The sequence below is a fragment of the Tripterygium wilfordii genome, chromosome 11, assembly GCF_013401445.1.
Source record: "Tripterygium wilfordii isolate XIE 37 chromosome 11, ASM1340144v1, whole genome shotgun sequence".
NCBI classification, from domain to species: Eukaryota; Viridiplantae; Streptophyta; class Magnoliopsida; order Celastrales; family Celastraceae; genus Tripterygium; species Tripterygium wilfordii.
The window spans coordinates 2,955,692-2,969,900 of NC_052242.1; the positions used below are offsets into that span (position 1 = coordinate 2,955,692).

The 14,209-nt window shown below is 34.5% G+C and overlaps 1 protein-coding gene across 4 annotated transcripts; it reads left to right on the top strand.

Annotated features, from left to right (window-relative positions):
• Positions 1-10,354: 10,354 nt before the first annotated feature.
• Positions 10,355-12,526, top strand: LOC120009727 (E3 ubiquitin-protein ligase RZF1). Of its 4 annotated transcripts, none has more exons than XR_005470734.1 (3): positions 10,355-11,562; positions 12,042-12,157; positions 12,308-12,526. XR_005470734.1 is itself a non-coding variant. In XM_038860417.1 (2 exons), exons 1-2 carry the CDS (start codon positions 10,590-10,592, stop codon positions 12,319-12,321), a joined length of 987 nt encoding a protein of 328 aa, XP_038716345.1. In that variant the 5' UTR covers positions 10,355-10,589; the 3' UTR covers positions 12,322-12,526. The 4 variants fall into 4 exon arrangements, 2 of the variants coding, with proteins under 2 accessions (XP_038716345.1, XP_038716344.1); XR_005470733.1 differs by having other exon boundaries at positions 12,067-12,157; XM_038860417.1 differs by lacking the exon at positions 12,042-12,157.
• Positions 12,527-14,209: the final 1,683 nt, after the last annotated feature.

Sequence of the window (14,209 nt, forward strand, 5' to 3'; positions counted from 1 at the left end):
ATCTATGTGATAGGTGTGATAATACCTATTGTTTTTGGTAGGAATCTCCCCCTCTTAAGCTTCCTTTAAATAAATAATGAGTGTATTTATGTTTTGATTTGTATTTTTGATAGGTTGATTGCGGTTTGGATGAAAAGTGATGAAAAAAGGGCTGAACTGAAGAAAATGTCCACCGACCTTCGTGTGTTCAAATACTTATAACTTTTTGTCACGTTATCGGAATCAAGCGAAATAAAAGGCATTGGAAACTAGACATCTCAAGCTTTCCGTAGACGCTAAAATCGTGCAAATCGGACGTCGTATGGAGATTTTGGAATCATTCCACGCCTAGGCGCAATATTTGTGCACGCCCAGTATCACTCCTGCACGCCCAGTCCAGCGAGTTGGGGCGTGAATTTGAAGTTGTGCACGCCTAGGATTGCGCCTAGGCGTGCGCCTAGGCGTGGTGCGCCTAGGCGTGAATACAACGCGCCTAGGCGCACAAGACAGTTTTTTGGGATGTTTTAATTCGCGAACTTGCCGAGCCGCACGACACTTTTAGACCTAGAACTGAGTTTCTGGAGAGCGAAACCAGAGGGGGAAGGCGACTCTTGGAGCTAGGAGGAGAGATTCTTCAGCTCAACTTGGATCTACTCAACTAATTGGGTTTATTCATGATTTTCTCATCTCTCCTTTTGTGTTTTTCTCTCATTATGTGTAACTAAATCTCTTGTGCCAAGGCTAGGTTGAAGCCTTGGGTTTGATGACTTTGTTTATGACTTGATTTACATATATATGAGTTGATTTGGGTATAAATCTTGTGTTTCGATGTTTGATTGCAATTTCTTCATGCTTGTGGTGTTTGGCCAACACCTAGGTTTTTTGGATGAAATTGTTTGGAGAATTTGCTTAGACAATAATATGTCAAGTAGATTATGCTTCTTGAAACACTTGATTATGAATGTGTCTCCCTTTAATTAGGTGACAATTTGTATGAATCCTAATCTCCATAGAACTTCATGAATTCCTATGCATGTTTAGACCAATAGGATGGCTAGAATGTATTTAGGAATATCCGACCTAGACCAATAAGATGGCCAGTAATCGATTTTAGGGAGATTCGACTTAAGTGCGCTAAAACCGACTTAGGTACGGATTCGTTATGCCCGAATTAGCAAATATGTGTGTGAATTTATGTCATTCCAAGTCATTTCCCAAGGGGGATTCCGAAGCCTTGGTGTTCATCTCATATTTGTTAAATCATCTCATTTGCATTAGTTGCATCCTAATTCTAAGAAAATACCAAAAACACTTTGCTCTTTGCTTGTTTTAGTTTAATTACCAAACCAAACAATCTTGAGTTGAATTTTACTTTTGATTGCATTGTCCATATATACATACAAATAGACATTTGGATTAAACATAACACCGTCCCTGTGGATTCGACCCTTGCTTATCATTGTGCTGTAGTCGCCGACTAGTACACTTGCTAGTAAGGTTAATTTAGACCCAACACTATGCATCATTGAAGCATTGATTAAAAACATATATGTAGGACTCACTTAACATCCAACATTGCACAATAATTGGGGTCTTTTAGGGTCATTTTTTCGGGTATGAAACATTTTCTTTTTTTGTCTAATCGAACTCATGATTTTTCAAGTTCATACGATTGGTTCTAGAAAAATTCATCACTAAACTATCGCCTAAACATCATCTTTCCATGGAGATAATTGCACATCAGGGGAAGATGCATGTTTTGTTGATGCACTAATTTTTATTATCTTGTTAGAGTTGTTTATATCTTTTTATCCAAGAATCATTTATTATGTCAACCTCAATCAATCATTCTAATTAGGTTAATACATTTCTCTTTCCATGAAATTTATGAAGCAAATGGAATTCTTATTAAATCAATGATTGATGCTAATCTTAGGGGCATTTTTAATTTTGGTGTTGTTGGTGCTCATTGGATAACTACCAAGTTTTTTTTTTTTTTTTTGAAATTTATGGAATCAACTTCTATATACTCTTTTTAAAGCACTTTTCAATATATAAGCCACAGACAAATCCAAACTGAGCTTTAAACATTAAACTTAATAGTTGATATCGCAGTTATCAAGTTAATGATTAATTGTATGCACAAGATTTTATTTGAATAATGTGGAACTTGTGGAGCCCACGAATTCACTTGAATCATGTGCATCAAACTCTACGGCTGTAATAATTGGGATACCAAACTGTTAGGATCTTCATCATTATTATTTGAGAACATTAATGAATATGCATCTTTATAAGATAAATCACATTACGCCACATCATGGCAATATGTCATGTATATAGAAGCTATGACCTTCACTTTTGTGTGCTTTTTACATGATTTGAACCAATATGACCAGTTTAAATTATGATTAAACTGGGAAAAAAAAAAGAATTTTTCTTTTCTATGGTGGTAAATTAAACCAAACTTATTGCCCCACACTCGCTTGCAATTCAATCAAAAATGATTCAAAATTAACTATGAAAAAGTGGGCAGCTAGACAATATACATATATGAATTCTTTTATGCGGACATTCATAAGTTATATTAACTTACGTACCTTAATTTTACCTTTGATTTTAAACATGTGGAACCCAGTAGTGAGCCCCACTTGTCATTTCAATTTTGAAAACACTTAAAAAGTAGAGTGCGTAAGTTATTAAGTTGCGGACGTCCACACTTGAGAATTTCTGTATATATATATATATATATATTATCCCTAGTTAATCTAAACCTGTATATTATATACCTTTAAAGTTAAAGGTCTAATGTTATGAATTTAAACCCAAAATCTGAAATACAAAGGTGACTTAAAATCACTAGTTTTTTTTTGAAGTTCGTAAGCGGTCTCAAGCAACCACCTCATTTCGACTTTAAAATGTGTCATTTTTCTTGTTTCTTCGATCACATTCCTTTTTCTTTATATATATCTCTAATACACAAGTCAAAAGTGAGCGTGACAAAATCAGAGTACAATTACCTCCACCTTTCATATAAATTTGTGAAAAAGTCTTATTAATTAATCTTGCTTTGTGTCTCCTCTTCTCTTCCTAAAATCATTACAAGACCGCTTTCTTCTTTAGTGATTATTGTATATCAACACCGTGATGTCCAAGGTTTTACTTAATTGCCAGATCTAGTCTTCTTTTTGACTTTAATCACTGCCATACGTAGGAGAGGATATTAGAGTAATCTTCTTAGATTGGTCCCAAAACTTAAATATACATTTCAAGAAATCATATATAATTACTCAATCGACTTTTCTATCGCACATGTATATGCACTGTATGAACCTAGACATTTAGGTTTGGTAATATATGAAAGTTGGACCAATTTATAAGACCATAAATTAATTTCCTCTTTTGTTTCTCTTTTAAATCCAAAATGATATATGTACATAATTTTCCCATCCATAAATTTACATAATCTAGGTGGCAAGTCAGATGAGCACGCCACATAGATTAAAAAAAAAAAATTTTATTAAAGAAGCCACATATGCATGCCACATGTTTATGTAAGTTTATATATGTTTATTTTATGGATGTGTAGTGCTTCCACTTCTAAATATGTTGTTGTTTGAAGGCTTCAACCGACTATGATCTATAAATGGAAAGACTCTCTTTCTCTCTCTATATTTACATATAAAAATTCTCCCATGCGCACTTATGTTTTTAACATTGATTTGGAATACGTGGGATCCAAAATAATGGGTCTAGCTTGTTATTTCATTAATTCACACATTTAAAAAGTTAATTGTGCGTATAGAGAATTTTTGATATATATATATATATGTATTTTCTTATGAAAATGCCTTTAAGGCAATACATATGACTGTGAAATACACAGATTTCAAAAGAATTAATTAATTTTATGATTGAAAGGTTGATGTTTAACCGGACAAGTTGACCGTTTGGTCGATCTGTTAAGAACATTATGTTGTTTGGAAATTGGAATGTTTCAACAGAAATATTTATGAGGTTGGCTTGTTTAACATGTCAAATTGTCAAAAATCATGGATTATGAATTAATGGGTTTGAATTTGACTAAACTAATAAATAACTATTTACTTGAAAAAGTCAAAGGCATTAGTAGGAACTAGCTAGGAAGTAGCAGTAACCTAACACAACTACTTATTGAAAGATCCATTTTTTACTCCCAAGACATAATGGTCATTCATTTCTGGGAATTGAAAGCATTAAATTATAACATGACGTACAATATATATATATTTTATATATATATACACTTTGTAATATTTATTGGGTAATTAAATGATGAGAGTGATATATATTTGAAATGAATGTTCTACTTAAGTAAGAAAGATCAATGAATGTACCAACACCCATGTTTTTTCTTTTTCAACATTGAGTAATTGAAATTTTGAAATGTTATACTAGCTTTAGGGCATTGAATAAATGAAATAAAGATGCTTGATAGTTTAAAGAAGTATTATTGGAATATGTATTGTAACTTTAAAAAATTAGGTGAGAAAATATTCATCACACATGACATCCTATAATGAAATCCTTAACCATTACCTTTAGAATACTCATTTATAAGAACCTTTGTCATTCTGCTCTGATTATTCTCATGGCCTATTGAGTATGCACATTCCTATCCCACACTCGCCAGATAAATATTCAATGCGTACTAAATACATCTAATTATGGGCATGCTATTACCTGAAGAACGAAGAAGAAGAAGTAATTCTAACCATATGTAAATCCAAATCTATAATATTGCTTTATCTTAGGGGGTTTAATGTATGGATACACATGGTGAGGGTGTTATATATGCTCTACATGTAGAAAACACATATATATATATATATATACTTGCCGATCCGTTATAGATAAATAGTAACATGAAGAGATGTGTAAGATATGATCCATTACCCCCCCACTACACCTTGTCCTTTGGTTTGAGGTTTCAAAACATTAGCCCTAAATGGGCATCACTCAAATAATGAAATTTTTGTACGTACCTCAGGTTACGTAATCTCAAAATTAACATTATATATATGACAGAACTTGAAAACATGACATAACATATATACAGGGAATTGAATGTGACTCTACAATATCTGATGATGATAGTTCAAAAAAAAAAAAACCAACTAATGTCACAAACACCATGCGTCTTCTTTCATCTAGGATAATGTGGGGGACCTAATTGTCATACTATATATATATATATATATGACAATTAGTAGATGCATGTGCATGGTTGTGATGGGGGTGGGGTTTTGGAACTTTTCATGAATATCTATTTTTTTTTTCATTATATCTAATTAATTTTGAAAGGGGTCCAAAAAATGAACTTTTTCTTTACATAGTTTGTGTATTAATCTTTTGCTCAGATTCAATCCTAGCATCATGATCTCTAGGGTTAACATCATCCAACCACTCATGCTTTTTCACAAAAGGCTGTCCAACAACAAAAACAAAGAAGATCCACTAATTACTGTTCTCCACACACACACACACACACAGAGAGGAGAGATTTGTACTATTTGTTTGTATTATGTTGTAGAATGTCTGTAACATCACATTGTGGGTGTCACTATACATAATTCTGTCGTTTGAAATATTGAAAAGTTTGATGCATTTGGTTTACCTTAGTAGGGACGTTAAATTTCTGACCAAGCTAGTGGGAGATGTGTTGGAATTTTTAATATTTTGAGGTCTTTTTGTTTCATTCAATTGGATCTAGCTACCTAGCTCTATCTGATCTGGTCAAATTTGTTTACTTTCTTGAAGGAATCCCCATGCACTTAATTAATACTTGTTAAACACTAAGTTGCACCATATTTAACGTCTTTGAGACCAGAAAATCTAACCAAACTGTGTCCAGTTATGGTGTTTAAGGTTATAATTAGTAGTAAGCACTCCAAATCTCTAGTGAATTAACAATCATTTATCACATATATGTATACATCAATCAACCTATATATGTATATATTTACTTTGGATGTTGTTACATATACTTGGGTAAGGAATTGAAGTTGCAAGACTATTTAAGTATTGAGAATAACCATAATTTTTTCTTTTTTTTCGTACGTAGAACAACACCATACAAGTTTGTCATTTGAACATTCGATATGGGTTTAAATTCGGGTTATCAAGCATGAGCGCATATAAATTTCTCACATGACAAAAATACTATTTCATTGTTTTGAAAATTACTTAATTTTCATAGTTTTGAAAATCAGTCCTAGCTAGTTAGTATAAGCTATTCATTAGCTCAAACCATTAATTAAATTGAGAAATTTTCAAAACTATGAAATAGCCAGCTCATGATGAAAACTAGTTCCGGAATTAATCTTAGAGCATTTGTTGTTTATAAAGCTGAATTTACAATATAATTTGTATAATTGGGAAATCGAGATCTTAACTAATTTGTAGTTATCATAAAAGCGTATATATTAATTATAAGACAATAATCTATGTACAACATTGTTCTCTTAATAAATAAATAAATAGATACCATCGAGGTTAGTGTGGAATATTGTGGATCAACATTGCTACACATCTCAGTAATATTCATCTTAAAAACATTCCAGCAGCGTGTGGACACCCATTTATTGGGTGTGCTGGTCGGTTGATCGCTGGGATCTTTTATCATTTTCCACTATATTAACTATATTAATATATAAGAAGTCTTACATAATTGTAGTAAATAAATTCCAGAATAATTGAAACTCAAAACAGAAAAATCAGAAAGTCTTTATCATAGAGTATTTGTCTTCAAATACAAGGTTGAGTCTGACCTAGTTACTGTTGAAAAATAAACATTAATTAATTAATTAATTAATTGCCTTAGTTTGACTCTCAAATGTAACAATTTTCTTAATGATTCTTTTGCTTAATTCCTTATTTGCCGCTGTTGAGCATTTAAACATTGTAATACAAAGTCCACAAAATCTAGCTTTTCTGTCTCCCTATAGCTACAAGTCCCTTTCTTCATTAGTAATTATCAAATGCGGGCCGGACTAGGTTAATTAATTAATTATTAGTCACCTAATCCAGTCTACATTTTTGACTTTGCAAACTAATAGATATTCCACAATAATTCATGTAAGTGACCTTATAGTACGTACTACCTAGAAATGAAATCATGAAACTGACCTTATAAACTTAGAGTATGTTTGATATCACTTTTGTTTCTTGTTTTTTGTTTTAATTTTTAAAAAATAGAAAATAAAACTAAAATATATTGTTTGTTTGTATTTTCTATTTCGGTTTTTATGAAAACCAAAAAGAGGTTTTCAAAATTTTTGAAAACAAGAAAAAAAAAGTTTTTAAAAGTATTGGAAACAGAACTAGTTACACTTATTATAGATTGCATTTTCTTCAAGATTTCAGATTGCAAATTGCATAGAGATATAAAGACAATGATCAAATATACTTTGGGTTATTGTTTTATTTTTTATCTTTTTTTTCTTTCTGCTGATATTTTCAATGGTGAAACACGACAAAGGCTGTAGTTATAAAAAATATAGTGGTGTGGATATACTCCATTATTATGAAAATAAAAGCATAAATACACTTTTTTTTTTCTTCAGTTTTAAGTGTTCAACCAAACAAGAATTTTATGTTTTATGTTTTTGTTTTCAAAATTTTTGAAAGTGATACCAAACACAACCTTAACTTCTGTGATAGCTTTTTTTTTTTTATCAAAAATAATGAAGAAAGTACATTTATTTACATATATAGTTTAAAAAGTAAAGTTGATGGATGTACGTGTAGGTACCATTTTTGTGCATCAGTAATTGTCAACGAATAGTAGATGAAGTAGCAGTAGGGCAGTAACCTAACACATATATATCAATTAAGATCCTTGTTCTTTTTTTTCTTTCTTTTTTATACAAGGAAGAGCATATCAATGCACAATACTCATATCTTGGAAATGTATAACCATTTGGGTGAAATTTTAGTTGATGAATCTTTTTAGGGTCAAATCATATAGACTCAATTTGGAAGTCTTTATAGTTCGATTCTCATTGGAAGTAATATATTCTTGTTGTCATACGTTGAGTTTTGATCTAACTTACACTGTCGTTACGTGAAAATTTTCTATGCACAGGCCTAACTGCCCGAGTTTTTCATATCAAATGATCAAATTATAACCTTTTATATTGTCGTTCTCGATTAAAAAATGGTGAAACCACGTAGTGCTGTGGTGGTAGTAGTAGATACACATGTTTGTTGGGAAATTATGAGAGGTAGGTATGTGGCCTAGCTTAGCATAGGCGACATATATATATGTATGTATATATTTGAACCAAAATTTGAATGAACACAGCGAGTACATGAGATTGTGAGAAAGATAACGGTATTTTTTAAATAAAAAAGTGAGTAATGTAAAATCATTAGAGAGAGGACTCAATTTTATATTCTCCATTTTTAATTGATTGGGCCGAAATCGGCCCATTAATAACAAACGAGACCCCGTAGGCCGTAACAAGTCGTAAGAGGGACTAGCGATAGACCTGGTCACGGGCTAAATGGCCCAAAAAGCCCAGCCCGCACAGCCTTTTTTGAAGAGGCTTTATCAAAATAATGGAGGAGCCCAGTCACAACTTCAGGCCCGAAATCATTCAGGCCGGGTTTTGGGCCCAAATAATTGTCTCGTACATTATTATTTAGGCTATTATTTTATTGGTCTCGTGTCTAATTGGGTTTGGCAACTCTCTGTCTCTCTTTGGGCCTCATTAATCTCAATAAGACAATAACCAATATTTGAAAACACCAAAAGAATTCTTAATAAGCAACAAGACTTTATTTTAGTATTGAACCAATATTTTCATTACAAATCATGTAAAAAATCACTTCACAAATTTATTTATTTTTTGTGAAAAATCATTAAAAAAAATATATTTTTTAATCTCGGATATTGATGTGAGAACCCGATTTTGAATTATTTCAAAATTCATTATCTTTGAACCAAATTGTCCTACTTTTGTACCAAACGATAGACGCATGTAGAAATGACCCAACCACAGCCTCCTCATCATCAGCACCATCCTTATCAGCACCCACATCCAGTGTTTTGTCAATTACAACATTGCTATCATTTCTCTCCAAACGAGTCATATAAGAATCCAACACCTCATCATCCAATGTCGCTACGCCATAGAGCAACCACAATGCTGTGGTTTTATTGGGGCCAACAAAATACATTCTGAGATGTGGTTGGATATTTTGGTGATGTGAATGGGTTAACAAAATGTATTGATACAACGATATAAATTTACTAACTTGATTTTTGGTGTGGTGAGACCTAGTATTGATTTTTGTGTAGTTGTGAGTATGGATTGAGGTGAGCCCCAAATGAAGCCAACAAGTGGGTAATCCAAATACATTGCCCTCTTGCTTGAGTCATTAAAAAAGAGACAACAAAATGTTATTGTTGTAGTCCAAATGTGATCCATGCCTCAATAAATTTAAGAATTTTATCATCCATGGGTCAATAAAAACTCACCAAATATAAGTGATCTAAAACCATCATTTTTGCCTACCCTTTTAAGCTTGTTACTAGCCCTAGTCAACGGTCTCATGTCAGAATTTTTTTTTTATCCTTAATCTTTATCTGAAAAATGGAAAGAATAACAAATATTTACACAAACTGAATATACAACATCGAAACTTAATGAGAGTCGAAAACCCTAGCCAAGAAAGAACTAAACTTACCCAAATTGAAACTCTATGTTCGTTGATCAGCAGTGAGGCTCAAACCACAGAGATGATGCAATGGTGCACCTTCAGACATAGAGATGATATGTGATGGACCAAATTGCAGCTCTGTGTTCAAATTGTTGCTCTCTTCATGTACTAGGGTTCTTCTTGTTTTCGAACGAGGGTGAATGGTAGGGTTAGAGAATTTAGGTTTTTTTACGTCATTAGCCATATGTGCAAACCGTAAACAAGGGTTTTAATATTCAACCTGCCACCTCAACAGTTTGATTGACCGAAACTATCCAATTCTATCCAGGTGTCTTAATTGGAACAAATTGAATTTCCGATGATCAATTTGGAACAATTGAAGCTCGATGGTCAAATTGAAACACAAACTATCTTTCGGTGGCCAAAAGTTATATTAACCCGTATCAAAGACAAAGATTATTATGTTCCTAAAGATTTTTCATAAAATCATCCTAAAAAAGCTCCTTTTGTAAGTACGCCGGGAACATTTTCGTCCATAAAAAATTGATTGTAAAATTGCTTCCAGTGAAAGATAGCCGTTACTCCCTCACAAATCAAATTTCAAAAAATAAAAAAAGGAAAGAAAAGAAAAAGAACGAAACTAAAACCTCCTTAAAAGCAAGAATTTGTACACCAAAGCACCACACACTCATGCCTTCCCTTACCCAGAAGAAACAGTAGGAACAGAAAAAGTCTGAAACACTGAAACCCAAAAGCTTCAACAATCAAGGAAGTAAAAAAGAGAATCGCTTTATGCAACCCCAGAAATCCATCCTTTAATTAAACTCTCTCAAATGCATATAAACTAAATTCACAAACACCATTCTAAGTCTCAACTTCCATAACCCGAAAGGCAATACAAAGCCATGTCTTTGAGCCCACCTCGAACGAGATCCAATGGCTTCCCCAACTCATTCGGCCTCTATTGGTGCTATCGGTGCCATCGGACGGTCAGGATTGCGGCATCAAACCCATCTGAAATTGCTTGCCCTCGATGTTTCGGGCATTTCCTTAGTGAGATTGAGATAGGCAGACCGAGATTGGTTGTTGATTTCACGGCTTTTGACCCTTCACCTGAAGCTCGCTTGCTCGAAGCCCTCTCTCTGTTTCTTGACCCGCCAATCAGACGTTCAAACGAAGATATTGACGTCCCAATCACATCCGAAGGTCCCGAACCCACTCGCCGCCCTTTTTTATTTTCCCGCCGCCGCAACGAGCTGGGCCTTAACGGCAATTTTCCTGTCCGGAGGCGGCGAGGCCGGAGTAATGAAGACGAACCCGGAATCCAATCCAGGCCGAGGACATGGATAATCCTTAGACCCGTGGATCCTAACAACCCGGATGATCGAATTACCCGACCCGAGAATCCAGTTCCACAGGGGGTTGATCCGAGAAATTACTTTCTCGGGCCGGGATTAAACGAACTGATCGAGCAATTGACCCAAAATGACAGACCGGGGCTGCCACCGGCGCCTGAATGGGCGATTGAGGCGATACCGACGGTGAAAATCAGAGAAGACCATCTAGTAAATGATTCGAATTGTCCGGTGTGTCAGGAAGAGTTCAAGGTCGGTGGAGAAGCAAAGGAATTGCCATGTAAACATATATACCATAATGACTGCATTGCTCCATGGTTAAGGCTTCATAATTCGTGTCCGGTTTGTCGGCAAGAGTTGCCTGTGAGGAGCCAAAATAGCAGTAATCAAGAGGATGATGGTGCAGAGGCAAGGAACAGGAGATGCTCGAGGCTGAGGCAAATGGTGTCGAATATGTGGCCGTTTCGGGCTCGGGATCGCCGGATCACCCCAAATGATGATGCTGGGTCCTCTTCTCATGGAGGTAATTAGAATAAAATTTCTTGCTTTGCTCTACTTCTTGGTCGTTTTGAACCTGGACTTTGATGTGAATGATTAAACCATCTTACTAATACTAGCCTACTAGGTAGTGAGAAATCTGCCGCCCACCCTTGTGTGCATATTGAAATAATTTCCAACTCCGAGTTCTCTATTTGGAATGTGTGAACATTCGGTAGTTAAGTTAAAAATTGACAACTCTTTCAATAACCAAAAGTTCCATTACCCTTGTAAATGAATAGAGCCGCGGGCGGCTTGTAAGTTATTCGAGGATCACCCCATAAGGATTTGGCTGGCGCATAGTGGGTTGAGCTAGGATTTGGATTAGATATATCATAATGTAGGCTCGATCTCGAGCATTCGTAAAAAGTCCTAGACTAACTTGGCTCATTTGGTGGAGGAAAGACTCTAGAATCCCAGATCGGTTTATATTTATGCTGAATTCGGAATTTGCTCTTCCAGCAGCTGACTCACGGTGGCCCTCTTGCAGTATTCTTTAGCTCTCAGTCTCTCAATAGGTTGCGCTAGCTGTGTCTCGATATATTTAACAGAGGAAAGGGACACCAGATGCAAAAAACCAAGTATGCCATTCTCTTTTATATCAATTTTTGATTTGTTGGATTGGCGGAAAAAATTGTCTCCCTAGACATTGTTTATATTAGTGTCAGAGTCTCAGAGCTTTACCTGAAGTAGACTAATTAATAAGATGGTATCTCTTCAATTTTCTGCAGGAGATGCTGGTTAGAGCTTGCTGTGCTTCATGTAATCATGTGTATGGAATTATGGATCCAATCGTGTATAAGACCAGCTCACTCTTCTGGCGATCCCATCAAATTTATGTAAAAGACCTTCTATTATTGATGTTATTTACATGGCTAATTAACAAGCTGTGCATCTTCAGATCTTCTGTAATAGCATTTGAACCTTCATAAGAATGTTGCATATATATACACACACACACATGATTGCATCCAAGGGCGGGGCCAGAAATTTATGTGAGGGTGGACAAAATCAAGTGGGTTCGAAATTTTTTTTTTGGAGTTATTTATTAATTACATCTTCTAAAGTATGGAAAATAACACTAAATCATATAAAAGAGAAAGAGAAAAGGTAAGGTTGAGCCGACTTAGTGGGTTGGGTTGGGTCAAACATATTAATGTGGTCAAAAATTAGAGTTGAGGGTGGGCAAAAATGGGCTATAAGCCTAAGAAAATAACCTATGATCCAAAAATTTTTTTGAAGGTGGGCAATTGGCCCAACATGGCTCCGCCCTAGATTGCATTTGCTTGCATTATATACGATAATATATATACACGGGTGGAGGGAGGGGGACTACACTTCTCCCCCATTTCTTTTACACATACAACTATACACACATAATACTATATATATATATATATATATGTATGTATATTACTACATATATATTTTTAATGTATATATATCTTTTAATGTCTATTTTTTAATAAGTGTATGTATGTTTGTATATTTAGACTATGTCACTATGATGTTTGTCTAGCCCCAAATAAGAAGAATGAAACGAAGCGTTTTAACAAGCATCGTCGTAAGAGCATCCACAATGGGATGATTTTGGAGTACTTAAGATGATACTTTCTTAATAAGTTAAGTGCTAAATGTTCACAATGGGTACTTGAGATAATATTTTCTTGATAAGTTAAGTGTTACATGCACACAATGAGTGAAAAATGATACTTGAAAAATTAGTTCATGTTACATCTTTGGAGTTTAGCTTAATTGATGAATAGTGAAGAGAGAGATGATGAAAAATGAATAGAGATATGATGAAAACTAAGAGAGATATGATGGAAATGAAGAGAGAGAAGATGAAAAGAAAGAGAGATGTGATGAAAAGTAAGAGAGAGGTGATGAAAAGGAAGAGAGAGAATAGTGGGATCTACTGTGGGTGTATTTGGAGTGTATATATAGTTGATGAATAATGCATATTGTGGGACTCACTCGCCCAATTAAATTGTGCCACCCAGGAGAGAGGAAAAGAGAGAGAATGGTTTTAGAGTGCTAGATTGCCTAAACACCATTGTGGATGCTCTAAGGGTTCCTTCATTTAAAACATTGTCCTATCTATAGATTTAGGGTTTTCCTTTCCTTGATCATTGTCTGGTGCGACACGAAATTAGCTGAAGTATGTCTCTCTAGGATCTGGTTAAAAACAGACAATTGTCTGATGATCAACAAATGTGTAAGGATCAAGGGAGTGATAAGGTGTTGTTATGGATTGATAAGGCAGTCACATGGAGAGATAAGGAAGACTACTTGGAGAGATAAGGCAGGTCCTTCACATATTCCTCCACAACCGGATTGGTTTGCTGAATAATGAGTTGTCCCAAGTGAAACTTACTCAAGGCAAGTGTTAGTTCAACCAAACAAGAGCAAGATCGAGCTTATCCTTCCTATCAGAACAAACAGTACTTAACAAACGTACTGATCGATCAAGGGTGGAGCTTATTCTTATCTACAAGTCATGTTTCATGTTTACTCTTGTACAACAACTTATGATAGGATTAGTCATCATGTATAGCATTAGGTAGTCAAAGTCTTGATATATATATAGCTGCTTGTGTTCAACGTTAAGTAAGTTCAATAAAACTACAATT